The 23,240-nt window shown below is 36.1% G+C and overlaps 1 protein-coding gene across 1 annotated transcript in view; it reads right to left on the bottom strand.

Annotated features, from left to right (window-relative positions):
- Positions 1-7,145: 7,145 nt before the first annotated feature.
- Positions 7,146-23,240, bottom strand: part of LOC136988197 (CDGSH iron-sulfur domain-containing protein 3, mitochondrial) — a 31,481-nt gene continuing 15,386 nt past the window's right edge. The window contains exon 3 of the mRNA XM_067286034.1: positions 7,146-7,387. Within this exon, the coding sequence (XP_067142135.1) occupies positions 7,193-7,387 (195 nt within the window). The 3' untranslated portion in view covers positions 7,146-7,192. The remainder of the gene's footprint in view (positions 7,388-23,240) is intronic.

Raw genomic sequence — 23,240 nt, 5'->3', positions numbered from 1 at the left:
ATTTTTTTGGCCTGTTGTATAGAATTGCTAAATCAATATTTCTTATCGATAACTATAACAGTTTATATAGAGTAGAAAATCAGATGTTTTTAAATTAATTCAACAATATAAAACTGAAAAATATAGAATATAGATGAATAATTTATAGATGAATTTTTAATAAATAGGCCTATATAAATAGTATATTTGTTTCAAAGTAAAAGCACGAGAATGTAAAATATTCGCTTATAATTTAATAAATATTTTAATTAATATTAATATTATATTATTAACTTCAATAACAATTTATATATTTATGCCAGCATCAATATATAAATAAAGAAAATAAAATAACACAAAATCATAATTATTTATATTTCATTTTATTGCAAAATAAATCTAGCAAGACCCGAAATTTTTCAAAAGCATTTTATATAACTCATTCATAAACAAAGTTCGTGCCAATTTGTAGCAGCTGTGTCCTATTTAAAAACAAGGTTCGAAGATTTTTTCGTACACAAAAAATAATAATAATAACCTTATTATTAACCAATGTGTAATATTAAACCAATGAAGAAAAAGAACAATTGCTGTATAATTTCATTTTTTCTTCACAAAATAAATTTGAATTATTTATATCGTACATAAGAATTTAATTTAATAAAATAATCATTGATTGAATTAATTAAATATATAATTTAAATAATAACATTAATAAAGATTCTCACACCTAAAAGTTTTCTTAATTAATTATTTATACTGTAAAAGATATGAATCATATATAATCGTTAATATATTTTTAAAAATTTGGATTATGTGAATTACAAACTTTTAAATTAAGTACATTTTTAATATTTAATTCGAATTAATTTCTTAACGATATAAATATTTAAATTAGCAAATTGAATATTATTCACATACAGTATTTTATCCAAAAATTTACATAAATATTTATGTAATTCAAAGAGAAATTATAACTTACAAAGGAAGTAAGTACTTTCATTTTTTGTCTCTTTTTGCCTTGGCACTAGTGGCCGAGTGGATAGAACGACTGAACTCTAGTAGTTGATTGATTTCACACCTCACCAACGGGCTGGCCAAGTAGAGTTTTCCGCTTTTCTTCACGTGTCTAACACCTAATTAGGAGTCAGTTTCCATAGAAAATCCTCACGGAAGGCATCCTTCCTTGGCAGATCGCCCGCGTGTTGCACTGTCGTATTCCATCAAACCGAATATTTTTGCCCAGTGGGCATTAACAGGGCCTTAATTATCCACGTAGATTCGATAGGTTCACAATGGGATAACACCACGTCCCTCACACAAATGTGGTGAGGGACGTGATGTCACAGTGAGGTAACCCCCTAATGCTTTAATTTCCTCAAATAGCCAACAAGACGGTTTACGCATTAGCCTACTGTTCTCGGTTGGTTGGTTGGGTTTTTTTTTTGTTGCACAAAGATCACTTTTCGTCATGCACAAAGGGATCCAAAACCGAATCTGGATGGTCGAAAAAACTCCAAAAATTTTTGAAGAGTGGTTTCTCTCTGATGTCAGGCCTCGTCCCTCACCACCCTGTCACCCATTATAAGCCTGGACGAATCCACGATTGGGTTGAAAAAAGCCCCTCTTAGTGCCCCAAAAAATGGATGAAGAAAGGATATGTTAATTTAATAATTATTTACAAGACGGCGCTAATAAATTTGATTTATTTTAAAGAAATTAGATTTTAAGCATCTAATGTAAAATTTAAAGAAACAGATTCAAACAGTAACTTTTTTATCTGTTAAAACTACAATTAATATTAAAATTCAATAATCAGCATTGAAATTTTATTTTAAATCGCAGTTAAGTCGAATTTTTTATATGGATTTAACGTATACTCGTAGGAATTTTTCGGGAATGTTGATGTCGGGCCTCGTGCTTCACCACCCAGCCGCCCTATTATGGGCCTGGCCGAACCCATAATGGACTTGTTAAAAGAGGCCCTCTTAATGACCACAGGGCGAAAGAGTTTTAAAAAAAGCCATTGCAGCAGATGGAGGTATATAATCTAGCTAGTCATTGACATTTTTCAAGAACTCTTTCTGCCCTGTGGGCACTAAGAGGGCCTCTTTTAGCAGGCACATTATGGGTTCGGCCAGGCCCAAATGGGGCGGCCGGGTGGTGAGGGACGGGGACCGACATATTCGGCCGGACCACCTACCGAAAAATTCCTGGGGATTTTTCGACCCGTCCGGATTTGTTCCCGGGTCTCCCAGAACGGTAGGCTGCCACTTTGACCGCTTGGCCATCCGGCCGTCTACTGCAATGGCTAACAAACATTGGATCGTGTGACATCATGGCTAAGATACTAGCTCAAAGATAAAATTGTGTGTGGCACCGTTTGTTATGAGATTTTATTAAGAAGCAATGTTTGTATTTTAAATTGTTATAAGCGTCAATACCACACACAAAATTTTATTACGGAGTTTTTTTTTTTTTATATTTTTGGGACAAATGTCGAGAAATATAAAAAGGAGCGTCAAAATTTATTCCATCGTCATACTTTCCCTGCTATTTATATTCTATAGTAACCAGGAAAGTAAAATTATGTAAAAATGTTAGTTTTGAGTACATATTGTATCTACGTTCAATTTTCAACCAATGCTATTATACGTTGCAAGTACAATTTGTGCTAATTTTTCTAACAAGTATTATATATTACTTGTGCTTAAATAAATGATATTAATACTTTAAAGAGCTATTTTCAAAGTTTTATATATTTCCTAATAATGAAATATAAGAGAGTGAGGATAGGTTATAGTTTTTCCCTCCTTCAGTCTGGTATACTACTTGTCAGATAAGTTAATTTTAAATCATTTATATCTAGATTTAAAGTAACAACGATAATATTCTAAATTGACGTTAGAGTATGTTTAAAAATAATAATAATAATAATAAATCATCAATCTATTGCTCTGAGAAATCTGGAATTTAATTCGGAGGAGTAACCTCGGAAATTTTTTCTGAGATGTTCTCAGATAAGTCGGACTCCATCCCTCACCCCGTTTGCTTAGCCAAACCCATAATTTGTATGAAAAAAGGCCTCTTAGTGCCCACTGAAAGGAAAGTTAGAAATGAAAAAGGTAACCTATTACATTAATTAATGCGTAATCTGATTCCTTTGTTTTTGTTTTTTAAATTTAAGTTAATTAAATTTTTTTAAATGTAGACCTAATCGTCAATAATGTAAAGGTCAGGGCCGGATGGCCGAGCGGTCAAGGTGGCAGCCTACCGCTCTGGGGGACCTGGGATAGAATCCGAACGGGTCGAATAATTCCCAGGAATTTTTCGGGAGTGGTCCGTTCGGATATGTCGGGCCCCGTCCCTCACCACCCAGTCGCCCCATTGTGGGCCTGGCCGAACCCATAATGGGCCTTCTAAAAGAGGCCCTCTTAGTTGCCCACAGGGCGGAAAGAGTTAAAAAAAAACTCACTGCCCGTCCTTCATCTCCGAGTGTTACGAGTGTTTCCATATAAACAATACTAAACGCGTGAAGACTGACTGTACCGTAATTTTAGTCTCCTTTTCACTATTTTGGAACAGTCTTCGAAATGCTATTTAAAAAAAAAGAAAAAAAAGAAGCCGATCCTTTCAATATATATCTTTTTTTTTTTTTTTTTTTTTTTTTTTTTTTTTTAACTCTTTCCGCCCTGTGGGCACTAAGAGGGCCTCTTTTAGTAGGCCCATTATGGGTTCGGCCAGGCCCACAATGGGGCTGCCGGGTGGTGAGGGACGGGGCCCGACATATCCGAACGGACCACCCCCGAAAAATTCCTGGGGATTTTTCGACCCGTTCGGATTCGATCCCGGGTCCCCCAGAGCGGTAGGCTACCACCTTGACCGCTCGGCCATCCGGCCTTCAATATATATCTTAGTGGTGTGCGATCCTAGGGATACAGAATTCTTTTCTTCCTGTTCCCGCACGTATTCTCTCCTTGTTCACTAGTCCTCCTTCAACGTTCTCCACAGTCTGCTCAATGGTAAGATCTGAATAGATGAAAAACCCGAGGAAAAAGATGGCTGTTTTCCTCGTTCTTATATCCTCTCAATCGTCGTCTTTACTTTTCTATCAATCAGGGTGCGTTCTGAACAATGGCACGGTCGGACTTACTCGACGCTTACTTGATGGGACAAGAAAGTTATTGCCTCCAGAAATAAGTATATGATATGTGAAGTTTTACAAATCCATCGGGTGAGAATAATACAAATAAACGACATAAATATGAAAATAAAGTATCACAAATATACATACATTTTGGCAGAATAATTTTGGCATCTTTTGGAAATCAGCTCCTCATATATACTGTATATAAGCAATATATGGGGCGCCTAAATTTTCTTTTTCTAGGGGCGTAAAATACTCCTGTGCCGGCTCTGGATCTAAATAATGGTTATTTCCAGCAACGTAATGAAAAAAAAAAACCCAAAAATATTCAGCAGCTTATGCGACACGTTGCTGAAATGTTATATTAAGAAATACCAAGACTCATTATCAAAGTTAAAATTGTGTTGCACCGCCTGTTATGAGATGTTTTTAAAAATAACTTTTATATTATTATAAAAAGGCAAAAGGCTTGATTTTGAGAATAGAGATTTTTGTAAAAAATTGTAAATGCCAATATCCAGTAAAATTTTCATTAAGTTTGATCCAATCAAGATATGACACGATTATCTCTATCTCAAATATAGGCTGTTAAGGAAAACGAGGAAATACCAACTATTTAGAGACACATAACTTAGAGGTAATTGGAGGACGAGGAGTTAGAAGTTGACAAATAAAATAGGTAAATGCAGGATGACGAGAGTTCAGACTGTATTATTATTATTTTTTTCCCCCCAATTCTTTGTCCTGTGGGCACTAAGAAGGCGTCGTCTTTTTAGCAAGCCCATTATGAGTTCGGCCAGGTGATGAGAGACGGGGCCCGACATATTCAAACGGACCACCCCCCTGAAAAATTTCTGGGTATTTTTCGAACCATCCGGAGTCGTTTCCGCCCCCCAGAGCTGTAGACTGTCACCTTGACAACTCGGCCATCCGGCCGTCGTTCAGACTGTATTATTAGATATTAAGTGATAGTGATTAGTGATGACGTGGAGTCTAAAAGAAAGACGTGTTAGTGATGTTTTCGGCCTATATAAACAAAGGACAAATCTTCATTCATATTCTACTTTTGATTGGTAATTTATATAATATTCTACACTAAGTATATAGAGCCACATACTTTTATAAAACAGTTTAAAACATGCAGGTTCGAGGAGGACATACATCCCCAAAATCATAACCGATAAAAACACGCACTTGTGCAGCCTCAGGCCTTGCATTTTAAACTCTCGCCGCAAAGATCAAAATAAAAAAAATCTTAAAGATCGATGTAAATTGACAGTAATCAGAAACTCGATTGACATATACGTGCGACAAACTTATAACCGGCAATCGGACCACAGCCCATAAATCGAATTTCATAATTCCGGTTTTGCCGAGTTGCATTACAGTAGAGTCGTTTATCCGAACGCTTTCCAGTTGGACTGTCGTGCTGAATCGAGCTTTTTTGATACTAGATTGACTTCTAAAGTATAATTTTTATATTTTTCAATATATTTACTTTGTTTGTACAAAATAAATCATTTTTAACGATACAATAGCCTCGATTATTATTATAAAAATTTTCGTTAGGCTTAAAATCGACGAAAATTCAACGCGAAGCGACACGCAATGGAGAAAAATTTCAACATCGGATAGGTTCGGACTATACTTAAAGTAAGATACTGAATCTAGATTTTTATTTAACAACTTTTTTCACATATTTCATAAAAATTGTATAATTATGTTAATAAATCAATTTTTACTCCGCTCAATTACTGCAGTCTTTGCGATACTGTACATTGGCCATGAATTTTTTAAAACTTATTTCCTGTAATAAAGCTCAGTAAAACTTGTTTAGGGTAAATCGTAATAAATTACTGTACTGTATATCTCTCTACCCTCGTTGTCTATGTCGTCCCACTAAATCGGACTTTCGCAAATTCAGGTAATCATCCCGCTCTTGGTCAGAGTTAGCGGGGATTTATAGCAATATCAACATAAAATTAATTAGCCTATAATTAACTTCAAAAACTACTTATCAATAGATACTGAATCTGTACGACAGTGCTACAAATGTCTTGTTTTTGGACACTTGGCGGCAAGTTGCCCATCACCGAAGAAAGTTTGTAGCCATTGTGGTGGTGATCATTTGTTTAAGACATGTACAGGTACAAAGAAAAATGAAAAGCCTAAATGTGCGAATTGTTTGAGGAGCGGCCTAGCTAAACATGAACATAACACACTGGATAAGGAATGTCCACTCTACCATTAAAGCAAAAGCAGGTAAATAGTCAGCTATCTTATATATTAAGATAGCTGACTATTTACCTTAATGTCTTATGGAATCCTTTACAGAGCACAAATTGTTTAATTCATAATGCTACCTTTGCTTCTTAGCACACCAACTGATACAACATATCATCGCTTCTCTATATACATTTGTGTTTGCTGACTGTAAGAAATATGTAAGCTTCATCATCTTCCTCTGTTTTTGGGTTTAAAGTGTTGGAATTGATACTTACAATTACTAGCTGTGTGGTCTTTGTTTTTGATTTGTACACATATTATATATGGACTCACGGGATTCTCAAATCTTTGTCTTACAAATTTTTTGCACTGAATAAATGCTGTTAAACACTTATTGTCGGAATTATTGTATTTACTGTGACCTTCTTTTGCGAAAATATTCCTGCTGATAAGTATCTGTTATATGCTGCAGCATGCTGCTGCGTATTTTGTTCGGGTCTTTTATTGTCATTGTGCTTTATTTTATTTATTTATTATTATTTTTTTTATAATTTTTATTTCTTTCCCTTTTGCTTTGTTCATTAGTGCATACTGTAACTCGGTGGAACTATGTAACGGATATGCTCCTGTAATGCTCACTGCTGAGCAGGACTTTGTAACTTGTTTTAAATGTACAATAAAACTAATGAGTAGTAGTGTCCTTCGGGACTCTTCTGCTTAATTGTAAAGTAAGATACTGAATCTAGATTTTTATTTAACAACTTTTTTCACATATTTCATAAAAATTGTATAATTATGTTAATAAATCAATTTTTCTGAATATTTTATAACTTTATATCGTTACAAACGAGGAGGTTTTACTGTAGGAGTTGAATTCTGAACTTCTGGATTTTTATGAGATCCATCACAAAAAGGACGATGTTCAGTTTGTTTACAATTACAAAACCAATATTCTCTTGTTGATCGACAAATGAATCTTATCGGCTTCATAGTTATTCTCAGTCTCTCATTTTTGCAGGTTCCATCACAAAATGGCTGCAAATAACAAACATTATTTATTAATAAATCATGTTAAGATATTTTATTGAAATTATTTTAAAATAATGTAATGAAAATCTAAATTTTTAAGTTTAAATCATTTTTTTCCTCTTTCCTTTGTCACAAAGCAAATGCAGTATATATATTTAATGTACAGTACTTCTTAGAATAGGCTGACCATAATTTCTTGATACCAAAACGAGACAGGGGTGTCGCAGTGGATAAAGTCCATCCCTTACTAAAATTCCTTCAAGAAACAAGCGTTATTAGCGCAATTTTTTAATGTCTTTCAAATAAATATACTCCGTCTACAAATTTCCTATAAACTACGTATTTACAATTTTATGAGGGATTATTGGTCCGTTACAGTAACGAACCAATTATCTGGCTTCTAGAAATCCGGAATTACCAGAAAAACGGCTATTTTTGTGCTACAATTTGAAAAAATTGTATACTATAAATTCCCACTGTCGTCCGTCCATCTGTCCTTCCTTAATCTTGAGAACGGAGTTAGATACATACCAGGTATAGAAGGCTTAGGGGCAGAAGGCCGATTAACTATATACAAACTACCGATGCAAACCGGAAGTTACATTATTTCAATTCAAAAAATTTTCCCTGAAAGGAGTTAGATGGATGACAGCACGACTCCTTGCTAACAGAAAAATATGATGTACACGGGCAAGACACTACAGTACCAATTTGAGGTGGAGAGCAATATTTTAAATTAAACAATTATTTATATTATTATCAGGGCTGAGGAGTCGGAGTTGTCAAAAATTCCCCCCCTCCCGACTCCTTTTTACTTTCCCAACTTGTTATGTATATAAAAAATGAAAACTATTTGAATCGTGTCACATTTGACTCTCCAAGTTTTTTTGCAAATCTATACGTTTGGAGATCTCGCGAACCCAAAAAATGTCAAATAAAGAGAAAAATTCGCGCGTCCACGCGCGTATGTTGGCGTCTAATTTTTTAAGTTTCTTTATTCTGTTCTGAACTATTAAACAATATCTCAGAATGAGTAAAGTTTAAAAAACATAATTTGGCACAGCAACATAATAATAATAATAATAATAACTCTCCCGTGGTCACCACCTGGTCGTGGTGGGAGAGCCCAGTAATTTTACTGATCCATAGGGCAATGCAGGCTGGAGCAAAAGCTCCTGGTAGGGACACCCATGCCAGTAAGGTCTATGGGGAGAAATGAAGCTAAGAGTGACCACACACACCCACATTCTGTGGAGATATGTATCATGGTAGTAACCAGATCTAAATGTGATACCGGCTCGGATGTCGCCTGGGTTAACAAGGTCCGCGTTCGTGGGTTAGGCAGAGGCTCATGTTCGAAAAATAGGCCACAGTCTCCCTTGGTTACTGGTGGCGAAAGCAGCACCAGCCCAAGCATGGCTACTGCAATACTCTCAACAGATGTGAGGAACCAACCTAGCCTTGATGTTTCTGTGGCAATGCATCCACAGACCACAAAAGTTGGAAAACCATGCCAACAGATGAAATGAACAATAGAAATGAATGAGTTTATCATCTGTACTTACTACACCATCACAAAACTCAAAACAAACATGACAGCATACAGACTACTACACCATAGATTCACACAACATCCTCACCTCACTGTCACCGAACAAAGGGTTGTTGATCAAAAAAGAACAATTATACACAACAACCTTATTCCACAAACAACACTTGAACTTATCAAACAACAGGTTGTTGATCAAATAAATCAACACACAGAAACATTTAACATTAATGAAGATCACGTAACCTGTCAGGATAATCTAGTAACAAGCACTGATTACAGTACACAAACAACAACTACCACTATTGATACTACAGACACTTCCTCATCCACCACTGATAATGTAGACATAGATTTAGTTAATATGCTCTCACCTATATTTCAGGAAACACTCAGGAGGCACAGATCCCACACAAAGACCACGAATACCAAAAATCAACATGTCAAAGGAAGTACGAAAAATACTAAATTATGTAAACACTCACTTACCTACCACACTACATTCATTCAATTTCTCACTCTCAGACATTCATACATTAGTTTATGCTGGGGCAGTCACAGTAGTGACACACCATGGACTGAAAGTACAATCACAGACAGATACACACAAAACACAATTCTATCACAAGCCTGCCTGGCAGAGAAGAATAGAAACACAAATAAATGACATTAGACAGCAATTAGGCAGGCTGACACAATACACTAAAAACAACATAACACCCAAATTAAGGAAACAGCTCAAAAACATTTTCAAGAAAATAAAAACACACACAAAACATGAACATCACAACACACGCATCACAGAATACATTGATACACTAAAACAAAAACTTGCTGCCAAAGCACATAGACTCAAACGAAACAAAACATGTACACTACGAAAACAACAAAATAAATTATTTACAAACAATGAAAAACTTTTTTACAGACAAATTAATAACAAAGCAAACACTGGTACACAGCACAGTAGCACACCAACAGAAGAAGAACTCACAACATATTGGTCTTCTCTTTGGTCCAGTGCTGTCACGCATAATGTTGATGCAGGCTGGATCGAGGAGGAGAACAGAAACTTGCACAACATACCAACTATGCCCTGTGCTGATATAAACATACATGATTTCCAATACACTGTTAACAGAACACACAACTGGAAGACACCTGGTGTAGACAATATTCACAATTTCTGGTACAAAAAGTTTACATCACTGCACCAGGAACTAGCTAAACACCTAACACACATCATCATCAATCCACAAGACATGCCAAATTTTCTTACTCAGGGCATCACCTACATGAAACCTAAAAACAACAAAACCACAGACCCCACACAATACAGACCAATTACATGTCTTCCAACACTCTACAAATTATTGACATCCTGTATCGCAAACAAAATATACAAACATGTTGAAGAACACGACATTCTTACAGAACAACAAAAAGGTTGCCGTAGAAACCACAGGGGATGCAAAGAACAGTTACTCATAGATTCAGTCATTCTACGGCAAGCACACAAACAACACAGAAACATACACATGGCATATATAGACTACAGAAAAGCATTTGACAGTGTTCCACACAGTTGGCTGCTACATATTCTACACATGTACAAAATACATCCATCACTCATTGCATTCTTTCAAAACACTATGCAGCACTGGAGAACAACACTACATCTCAGGGTTAGTAACACTTCCATACAAACAAACCAAATTTTTATTAGGCGAGGAATTTTTCAAGGAGATTCCTTGAGTCCTCTCTGGTTCTGCTTAGCCCTGAACCCATTATCCAACATGTTAAACAACACGCAATATGGTTACAATATCAGACACGAAAAAACAACACAGTTTACACTGTCACATCTCATGTACATGGATGACATAAAACTTTATGCATCCACACAAAAACAACTTCATCAACTCCTACAAATCACACATTCATACACCAAGGACATACAAATGGAATTTGGCCTAGATAAATGCAAAACAGTCCACATAGAAAAAGGAATCCTGAAGAAAGAAGATTTTGCGCTTGGAAATGGAGACATTATTGAATCCATGGAAGAGGGCGAGTTCTACAAGTATTTAGGATTCCAACAAACCAAACTAACAGAACATACACAAATAAAGCAAAGATTAATTAAAGAATACCAAAGTAGGCTAAATGCTATTCTCAGAACACAGTTAAATGCAAAACACACAGTTAAAGCAATAAACACATATGTCATTCCAGTACTCACATATTCTTTTGGAGTCATACATTGGACTCACACAGATCTTGAGCAACTCCAAAGGAAAACAAGAACTACACTTACTAAGCATAAACAACATCATCCTAAATCTGCCACAGAAAGATTAACCCTTCCACGTAAAGATGGCGGACGTGGCCTGATTGACATAGTTAACCTTCACTACAAACAAATACAGTCACTGCGAGAGTTTTTCTACAAAAAACAAGAAACATCACAATTACATAAAGCAGTAACTCTAGCAGACTCAAATAACACACCATTAAACTTACACTCACATCATATGGACACAACACAACATATAAAAAGCATAGACACCATTAAGCAATCGTGGGCTCGAAAGGCACTCCATGGCAGGCATCCTTATGATCTGGCCCAGGATTTTGTTGACAAAACTGCGTCAAACAGTTGGTTAGCTCGGGGATGCCTCTTTGGGGAGACGGAAGGATTCATGATTGCCATACAGGATCAGGTCATAAATACTAAAAAATACAAAAAACACATACTCAAAGATACAACACTCACAAATGACACATGCAGAAAATGTTATATCATGCCAGAAACTATACAACACATCACTTCTGGTTGCAAGCTCTTGGCACAGACAGATTATTTACACAGACATAAGCAAGTTGCAAATATAATACACCAAGAGCTTGCAAAGAAACACAAATTAGTAGACATCCACAAACCATACTACAAATACATTCCACAGACAGTATTGGAAAACAACACGCACAAAATGTACTACGACAGAGCCATAATCACAGATAAAACAATTTACCACAACAGACCAGACATCACACTCATTGACAAACACAATAAAATCACATACATTATAGACATATCCATTCCAAACACTCACAATATACAAAACGCATGCACTGAAAAAATTAGCAAGTACACAGAACTTGCCCAGGAAATAAGGCATCTGTGGAGGATGGATAGGGTGCTTATTGTACCTGTTGTTCTCTCCTCTACAGGTGTCATATCACACACACTACACAAAAGCCTGGGCACATTACAATTGAATAGAAACACATACATCACACTACAGAAGGCCACTATATTGAATACATGTCACATTGTGAGAAAATTCTTGAATACACACACACACACACTGATACACTTCTTTAATTTCTGTTTTGGTTACTATGCCTTGACTTTGGTCCAGCATAGTACACAGCCACCGGTGTTAACCAAGTATATCTCACTTAACCCAACATAATAATAATAACTCTCCTGTGGTCACTACTGGTCGTGATGGGAGAGTCCAGTAATTTTACTAATCACAGCTAATTTTACTAATGCAGGCTGGAACACAAGCTCCTGGTAGTAACCCATGCCAGTAAGGTCTATGGGGAGAAATGAAGCTAAGAGTGACCACACCCACATTCCGTGGAGATATTTATCATGTAACCAAATCTAAATATGATACCAGCTTGGATGCAGTGGCGTAGCGTAGTGGGGCGGCAGGAGCGGCCCGCCCCGGACGGCACTTTTAGGGAGCGGCAAAATTTCACAATAAATAATAATATCCTGTAATAATTTTTGTAATAAATGTGATTGAATTGCAAAACATATATACATGACTTTTTTATTTGTAACATGTACAATACAGAATAATGATGATTGTTCTTGCCGAAAAGTTCTTTAGAATTACTGTATATTTTAGTCTTTTAAATTGAGATACCTAAATAAGAGGGCGGCGAAATTTTCCTCTGCCCCGGACAGCTGACTCCCACACTACGCCACTGCTCGGATGTTGCCCGAGTAAACAAGGTCCGCATTCATGGGTTAGGCAGAGGCAGTGGCATAGCGTAGTGGGGGCGGCAAAATTTTACAATAAATAATAATAATATTTTGTAAAAATTTTTGTAATAAATGTGATTATTGAATTGCAAAACATATATACATGACTTTTTTATTTGTAACATGTACTGTACAATACACAAAATTGATCATTGTTCTTGTCGAAAAGTTCTTTAGAATTACTGTATATTTTAGTCCTTTAAATTGAGATACCTAAATAAGGGGGCGGCGAAATTTTCCTCCGCCCCGGGCGGCTGACTCCCACGCTACACCACTGGGCAGAGGCTCACGTTTGGAAAATAAGCCACAGTCTCCCTTGGTTACCAGTGGCAAAAGCAGCACCAGCCCAAGCATGGCTACTGCAATACTCTCAACAGATGTGAGGAACCAACCTAGCTTTGATGTTTCTGTGGCAATGCATCCACAGACCACAAAAGTTGGAAAACCATGCCAACAGATGAAATGAACAATAGAAATGAATGAGTTTATCATCTGTACTTACTACACCATCACAAAACTCAAAACAAACATGACAGCATACAGACTACTACACCATAGATTCACACAACATCCTCACCTCACTGTCACCGAACAAAGGGTTGTTGATCAAAAAAGAACAATTATACACAACAACCTTATCCCACAAACAACACTTGAACTTATCAAACAACAGGTTGTTGATCAAATAAATCAACACACAGAAACATTTAACATTAATGAAGATCACGTAACCTGTCAGGATAATCTAGTAACAAGCACTGATTACAGTACACAAACAACAACTACCACTATTGATACTACAGACACTTCCTCATCCACCACTGATAATGTAGACATAGATTTAGTTAATATGCTCTCACCTATATTTCAGGAAACACTCAGGAGGCACAGATCCCACACAAAGACCACGAATACCAAAAATCAACATGTCAAAGGAAGTACGAAAAATACTAAATTATGTAAACACTCACTTACCTACCACACTACATTCATTCAATTTCTCACTCTCAGACATTCATACATTAGTTTATGCTGGGGCAGTCACAGTCGTGACACACCATGGACTGAAAATACAATCGCAGACAGATACACACAAAACACAATTCTATCACAAGCCAGCCTGGCAGAGAAGAATAGAAATACAAATAAATGACATTAGACAGCAATTAGGCAGGCTGACACAATACACTAAAAACAACATAACACCCAAATTAAGGAAACAGCTCAAAAACATTTTCAAGAAAATAAAAACACACACAAAACATGAACATCACAACACACGCATCACAGAATACATTGATACACTAAAACAAAAACTTGCTGCCAAAGCACATAGACTCAAACGAAACAAAACATGTACACTACGAAAACAACAAAATAAATTATTTACAAACAATGAAAAACTTTTTTACAGACAAATTAATAACAAAGCAAACACTGGTACACAGCACAGTAGCACACCAACAGAAGAAGAACTCACAACATATTGGTCTTCTCTTTGGTCCAGTGCTGTCACGCATAATGTTGATGCAGGCTGGATCGAGGAGGAGAACAGAAACTTGCACAACATACCAACTATGCCCTGTGCTGATATAAACATACATGATTTCCAATACACTGTTAACAGAACACACAACTGGAAGACACCTGGTGTAGACAATATTCACAATTTCTGGTACAAAAAGTTTACATCACTGCACCAGGAACTAGCTAAACACCTAACACACATCATCATCAATCCACAAGACATGCCAAATTTTCTTACTCAGGGCATCACCTACATGAAACCTAAAAACAACAAAACCACAGACCCCACACAATACAGACCAATTACATGTCTTCCAACACTCTACAAATTATTGACATCCTGTATCGCAAACAAAATATACAAACATGTTGAAGAACACGACATTCTTACAGAACAACAAAAAGGTTGCCGTAGAAACCACAGGGGATGCAAAGAACAGTTACTCATAGATTCAGTCATTCTACGGCAAGCACACAAACAACACAGAAACATACACATGGCATATATAGACTACAGAAAAGCATTTGACAGTGTTCCACACAGTTGGCTGCTACATATTCTACACATGTACAAAATACATCCATCACTCATTGCATTCTTTCAAAACACTATGCAGCACTGGAGAACAACACTACATCTCAGGGTTAGTAACACTTCCATACAAACAAACCAAATTTTTATTAGGCGAGGAATTTTTCAAGGAGATTCCTTGAGTCCTCTCTGGTTCTGCTTAGCCCTGAACCCATTATCCAACATGTTAAACAACACGCAATATGGTTACAATATCAGACACGAAAAAACAACACAGTTTACACTGTCACATCTCATGTACATGGATGACATAAAACTTTATGCATCCACACAAAAACAACTTCATCAACTCCTACAAATCACACATTCATACACCAAGGACATACAAATGGAATTTGGCCTAGATAAATGCAAAACAGTCCACATAGAAAAAGGAATCCTGAAGAAAGAAGATTTTGCGCTTGGAAATGGAGACATTATTGAATCCATGGAAGAGGGCGAGTTCTACAAGTATTTAGGATTCCAACAAACCAAACTAACAGAACATACACAAATAAAGCAAAGATTAATTAAAGAATACCAAAGTAGGCTAAATGCTATTCTCAGAACACAGTTAAATGCAAAACACACAGTTAAAGCAATAAACACATATGTCATTCCAGTACTCACATATTCTTTTGGAGTCATACATTGGACTCACACAGATCTTGAGCAACTCCAAAGGAAAACAAGAACTACACTTACTAAGCATAAACAACATCATCCTAAATCTGCCACAGAAAGATTAACCCTTCCACGTAAAGATGGCGGACGTGGCCTGATTGACATAGTTAACCTTCACTACAAACAAATACAGTCACTGCGAGAGTTTTTCTACAAAAAACAAGAAACATCACAATTACATAAAGCAGTAACTCTAGCAGACTCAAATAACACACCATTAAACTTACACTCACATCATATGGACACAACACAACATATAAAAAGCATAGACACCATTAAGCAATCGTGGGCTCGAAAGGCACTCCATGGCAGGCATCCTTATGATCTGGCCCAGGATTTTGTTGACAAAACTGCGTCAAACAGTTGGTTAGCTCGGGGATGCCTCTTTGGGGAGACGGAAGGATTCATGATTGCCATACAGGATCAGGTCATAAATACTAAAAAATACAAAAAACACATACTCAAAGATACAACACTCACAAATGACACATGCAGAAAATGTTATATCATGCCAGAAACTATACAACACATCACTTCTGGTTGCAAGCTCTTGGCACAGACAGATTATTTACACAGACATAAGCAAGTTGCAAATATAATACACCAAGAGCTTGCAAAGAAACACAAATTAGTAGACATCCACAAACCATACTACAAATACATTCCACAGACAGTATTGGAAAACAACACGCACAAAATGTACTACGACAGAGCCATAATCACAGATAAAACAATTTACCACAACAGACCAGACATCACACTCATTGACAAACACAATAAAATCACATACATTATAGACATATCCATTCCAAACACTCACAATATACAAAACGCATGCACTGAAAAAATTAGCAAGTACACAGAACTTGCCCAGGAAATAAGGCATCTGTGGAGGATGGATAGGGTGCTTATTGTACCTGTTGTTCTCTCCTCTACAGGTGTCATATCACACACACTACACAAAAGCCTGGGCACATTACAATTGAATAGAAACACATACATCACACTACAGAAGGCCACTATATTGAATACATGTCACATTGTGAGAAAATTCTTGAATACACACACACACACACTGATACACTTCTTTAATTTCTGTTTTGGTTACTATGCCTTGACTTTGGTCCAGCATAGTACACAGCCACCGGTGTTAACCAAGTATATCTCACTTAACCCAACATAATAATAATAACTCTCCTGTGGTCACTACTGGTCGTGATGGGAGAGTCCAGTAATTTTACTAATCACAGCTAATTTTACTAATGCAGGCTGGAACACAAGCTCCTGGTAGTAACCCATGCCAGTAAGGTCTATGGGGAGAAATGAAGCTAAGAGTGACCACACCCACATTCCGTGGAGATATTTATCATGTAACCAAATCTAAATATGATACCAGCTTGGATGCAGTGGCGTAGCGTAGTGGGGCGGCAGGAGCGGCCCGCCCCGGACGGCACTTTTAGGGAGCGGCAAAATTTCACAATAAATAATAATATCCTGTAATAATTTTTGTAATAAATGTGATTGAATTGCAAAACATATATACATGACTTTTTTATTTGTAACATGTACAATACAGAATAATGATGATTGTTCTTGCCGAAAAGTTCTTTAGAATTACTGTATATTTTAGTCTTTTAAATTGAGATACCTAAATAAGAGGGCGGCGAAATTTTCCTCTGCCCCGGACAGCTGACTCCCACACTACGCCACTGCTCGGATGTTGCCCGAGTAAACAAGGTCCGCATTCATGGGTTAGGCAGAGGCAGTGGCATAGCGTAGTGGGGGCGGCAAAATTTTACAATAAATAATAATAATATTTTGTAAAAATTTTTGTAATAAATGTGATTATTGAATTGCAAAACATATATACATGACTTTTTTATTTGTAACATGTACTGTACAATACACAAAATTGATCATTGTTCTTGTCGAAAAGTTCTTTAGAATTACTGTATATTTTAGTCCTTTAAATTGAGATACCTAAATAAGGGGGCGGCGAAATTTTCCTCCGCCCCGGGCGGCTGACTCCCACGCTACACCACTGGGCAGAGGCTCACGTTTGGAAAATAAGCCACAGTCTCCCTTGGTTACCAGTGGCAAAAGCAGCACCAGCCCAAGCATGGCTACTGCAATACTCTCAACAGATGTGAGGAACCAACCTAGCTTTGATGTTTCTGTGGCAATGCATCCACAGACCACAAAAGTTGGAAAACCATGCCAACAGATGAAATGAACAATAGAAATGAATGAGTTTATCATCTGTACTTACTACACCATCACAAAACTCAAAACAAACATGACAGCATACAGACTACTACACCATAGATTCACACAACATCCTCACCTCACTGTCACCGAACAAAGGGTTGTTGATCAAAAAAGAACAATTATACACAACAACCTTATCCCACAAACAACACTTGAACTTATCAAACAACAGGTTGTTGATCAAATAAATCAACACACAGAAACATTTAACATTAATGAAGATCACGTAACCTGTCAGGATAATCTAGTAACAAGCACTGATTACAGTACACAAACAACAACTACCACTATTGATACTACAGACACTTCCTCATCCACCACTGATAATGTAGACATAGATTTAGTTAATATGCTCTCACCTATATTTCAGGAAACACTCAGGAGGCACAGATCCCACACAAAGACCACGAATACCAAAAATCAACATGTCAAAGGAAGTACGAAAAATACTAAATTATGTAAACACTCACTTACCTACCACACTACATTCATTCAATTTCTCACTCTCAGACATTCATACATTAGTTTATGCTGGGGCAGTCACAGTCGTGACACACCATGGACTGAAAATACAATCGCAGACAGATAAACACAAAACACAATTCTATCACAAGCCAGCCTGGCAGAGAAGAATAGAAATACAAATAAATGACATTAGACAGCAATTAGGCAGGCTGACACAATACACTAAAAACAACATAACACCCAAATTAAAGAAACAGCTCAAAAACATTTTCAAGAAAATAAAAACACACACAAAACATGAACATCACAACACACGCATTACAGAATACATTGATACACTAAAACAAAAACTCGCAGCCAAAGCACGTAGACTCAAACGATACAAAACATGTACACTACGAAAACAACAAAATAAATTATCTACAAACAATGAAAACCTCTTTTACAGACAAATTGGTAAGAAAACAAACACTGTGCTGTGTATGTCACTGATACACAGCACAGTGACATACCAACAGTAGAACAACTCACAACATATTGGTCACTCATGGAAAATGTGAAAAATATTTATGTATTTTGGTTAGCATATTCCTTATATACCGTAGCATGAATTTAAGATATTTTTAACTAACATGTTTACTAACATGAAAACGTTTGAATGATAGCAAAAAACGGCTGTGTGTAAAAAGGTGTATAAGAGTCTGTGCTTCTAACAAATTTAGTTCAATGCTAGTATAATTACAAAATTAAAATTAGATATCCCATACAATGGTAATAAGAAAATATCAATAATTTCTTATTACCATTGTATGGGATATCTACCGTATATCTCGGCAGATAAGACGATAGTTGAATCATAAAAAAAGGCCCCAAAAATCCGGGGTTGTCTTATAGGACAGATACAAAAATTAGATTGAAATTTATATAAATTAAAACCATTATAAAAAAACTGACAAACTGTAATTATTTACTAAAAGAGAGTAGGGTATGTGAACAAAATAGAATAGCCCATACGATGTTTTTGTGAATAGTCAAGGTCATTACAATCGCAAGGCAGTGCTGCCAGATGCAAGAAAATAAATTTGTTTATTTGAAAAATTACAAATAGGACATAATTCCATATACGCTATATAGTATTGTTATTCAGATGATGATCGCTGATCTAAACTAAATTCATAGGCTGTTGATAGTTTGGGGTCGTCTTATAGGACAGATATAAGCTAAAACTATAAAACTTCGACAAAAATTTATACCTTGTCTTATCGGAAGGTCATCTTATCCACCGAGATATACAGTAATTTTAATTTTTATTTCAATTTTGTAAAATCATTTAATTTCACTATTAATGTAAAAAATTTTAATTAGTTGTTGCTTTAAATTTTGCATAGCATATGAGATTCTTTTTAATTTGAAATGTTTTTTATAAGTTTAAAAAATCATTTCTAACAATGACATTTTGTATAAGTCAGAAAGTAAAAATATTAGTTCTTATATCAATAAATAGTAACATCACCAGACTGGGTGTTGTGCTATCTCATTAAAGAATTGTAGGTAAAAAAATATTTTTGGTTTTCAAAAGCAAACTAAAAATATTTACTGATCCTGGGTAGAACATTTAGAAAATCCATTAATCTATATGTTTTATGTTAAGAATCACTGCTTTACTTGACTTAATTATATATTGATATCAAACTGATATTTGATATAATTTAATACATAGTTTAACAAATAGAAATTTAGGTAATGTAAGTTGAATATATACACTCATGTTTGTGAAAATTGCAACACCATGAAAGATTTGTGCAAATTGAACCAAACTCACAGGGAATGTAAAGTGAGGTAAGACATACAAATGATTAGAAGTACAAAGTGATTGCGCATGCGTGGAACGAGAAACGGCTCCTTATCAGCTGCTTGTTCCAGGTATATAAAGGACTGTAAAGGTGCATTGAAATCCGTTTATCTTCCTCTGTCTGCGGTAAACGTTTCATTGGTGGTCAAATATGCCTCGTCAAAAGCGGAGGAAGCCATACCAACAACTAACGGAGTTCGTATGAAGCTGCATTGTCGGTATGCGAGAGGGTAGATTTTCGTATCGAGAAATCGTAGCCCTCATGCAGTGTAACGCCACAACAGTGATGCGTGTTTGGAAGAAATGGACAGAGAAGAACCAAATAAGCTGAAAACCTGGCAGTGGGGCAAGCAATAGCACAACGGCATGAGACGACAGACACCTCATCCGCATGGCTGTGACGGACCGTACAGCGACCTCTCGTGTGTTAGCACAACGTTGGAGCACGGCTACAGGTGTTTTGTTGTCTAGCTCCACAGTTCATCGCCGTCTGCTGCAGCATGAACTGTGTGCAAGGGTTCCTCTACGCAGGATTTCCCTCTTGTTGATTCACAGATGCCTTCAACTTCAATGGGCTCAGCAACACAGTGCATGGAATGCCCAGTGGCAACAAGTTGTTTTTTCCAATGAATCTCACTACAATCTGCAGTATAATGATGGAAGAGTATGCATCACACATTACAGAGGGGAATGTCTGCTTCCACAGTATGTTATCTAGTGTCATACCACACAAACGCCTGGCATCATGGTGTGTGGAGCTATTGGGTAAAATTGTCAATCTCATCTAGTGCACATTGCAGGCACCCTCAACAGTGATCGCTACATACGGGAAATTGTGGAGCCAGAGGTCTTCCCCCTTCTTCGATGCCTTCCGGGTGCTGTATTTCAGCAGGATAATGCCTGGGCACATGTTTCTCAGACTGCACAAGCCTTCTTCAGTGCAAATAGGTTTTGCTTCTTCCATGGCCTGCTTATTCCCCGGATATGTCGCCCATTCAGCATATCTGGGATTTCATTGGTTGGCGACTTGCTTGTACAGCTGATGGGGCACACAATAAGACTGAATCTTTGGCATCAAGTCGAAGCCATCTGGAATGCCATTCCCCAGGATTACATTCAGAACCTTCAGATTCAATGCCACGACATGTACAGGCTCCCATCGCTCAGCGTGGAGGACACACAAAGTACTGATTTCCGACGATCTTTTTGTTTTTTGTCTTGTAAATTTGATCGTTTATTTGTACCACTATCAGTAATATGTGGAATAAATTTCATTAATTTCTGACAATTCCTTCATGGTGTTGCAATTTTCACAAACATGAGTGTATATATTATTTACAATCATCATTTATTACTTGAAAAATTAAACATTCCTCAAACATTTCCTTTCAATAATGTTTGTACATTATAAATATATTCAGTACAATAATGCATTTCTGATATATACAAATACTCCCTTGTTAATCCAGACTGTAATAATCTGGCATACCACCTGTACAACTGCTTATGTGCTTCTATTTTCACAAAAACAATAGTCATGTCATACATTGCATTTTCCAGTTTACTTGGGTCTCATTTCTATGTACAGTATTGCATGTCAGTGGGCCATATTATTTGTCCACCTGTCACCAAAAAGAATCAATACTGAAGGGCAATCATCACATCATTCATAGCTTTTAGGCCTATATGCTCTAAGTAATTTGGCACCCCTCCATGCAGGAAATAACCAAGAGTCTAGTTGATTTTAAATTGATAAAATTCTTTATGGAATATTTTAAATATTGTATGAAAATTTTTAAACTTAAAATAAAATTTAAGTACAAATTAAAACTTGGCTGACAGTATTTACATTTAAAAAAATATAAAAATATCACGTCAAGTTTTAATTTTTACTTAAACATATTGTAAATCATGATATTGGCAAAATCACCAGAGAATGCTTTTTCCATTTTGCATTTTTTTGTGGAGGTGGAGCCTATAATAAAAGGTCTCCTTATGTTAAAATTGTTTTAGACTGTTACTGGTGTGTTAAAATGACAAAAAAAAACCCAAGACAAATTTTTGTATATTCTTGATAATTTTATATTTTTAAAAATTAAGATAAGATTATTTGGTAGAAGTGCAGCTCTGAATGAGATAGTTAGGACCTTATCAGAACTGTAAAACCATACTCACAGGAATAAAAAAGTCAAAGAAACCAATGGTATACATGCGACTTTGTGAGATATAGCTTCCAAAATCAGCCTATCTGGAATTTTGAAGACTCTCAAAAATGGTTAAAATTTAAGTTAAAAAATTCAGAACTATTTTTCAAAATAATGCTAAAATTCAACCATTTTGCACTTTACTAGAGACAGCTAAAAGCTCAAAACATAAATGCATTAGTACCAACTACTTCTGGGTATATCCAATTACTATATATACTAATACATGAAATGCTTCTCACTATATTCTGAAAAGCAACAGCACTGCCATCTTCAGGCCTGGTTTAGCACAATCTCTGAGACATATACTAGTCTTTTGTCATTTACAAGGAATGATGTTTTGTGTGCTTCTTTTTGATTTGGATTTCAGAGATGATTCACCATTCTGCAAGCTGTGAATGAAATGACATTGTTTTTGAGAAACTTGTAGGTTTTCAACAGCTAGAGAACATAAGTGCACTTATTGTGGAGAGAATTAGAAGAAAAAAAAAACACAATTTTAAATTTCTCCTAATAGGACAACTTACTCAGGAGTGCATAGAGAACTTGTTTTCTATTGTTTGCCTTAGAGATGGTAACAATACATCCAATTCCTTTTAACACAGATGATATGTTCCTCAAAAATCATGCAAAAAAGATAAGTTTCCTAAAGTAAAATGGGAAATACATTCAAAGT

The sequence above is a fragment of the Centruroides vittatus genome, unplaced genomic scaffold, assembly GCF_030686945.1.
Source record: "Centruroides vittatus isolate TY-2023 unplaced genomic scaffold, ASM3068694v2 scaffold_324, whole genome shotgun sequence".
Classification (NCBI taxonomy): domain Eukaryota; kingdom Metazoa; phylum Arthropoda; class Arachnida; order Scorpiones; family Buthidae; genus Centruroides; species Centruroides vittatus.
This window is presented reverse-complemented; position numbering and strand designations above follow the sequence as displayed.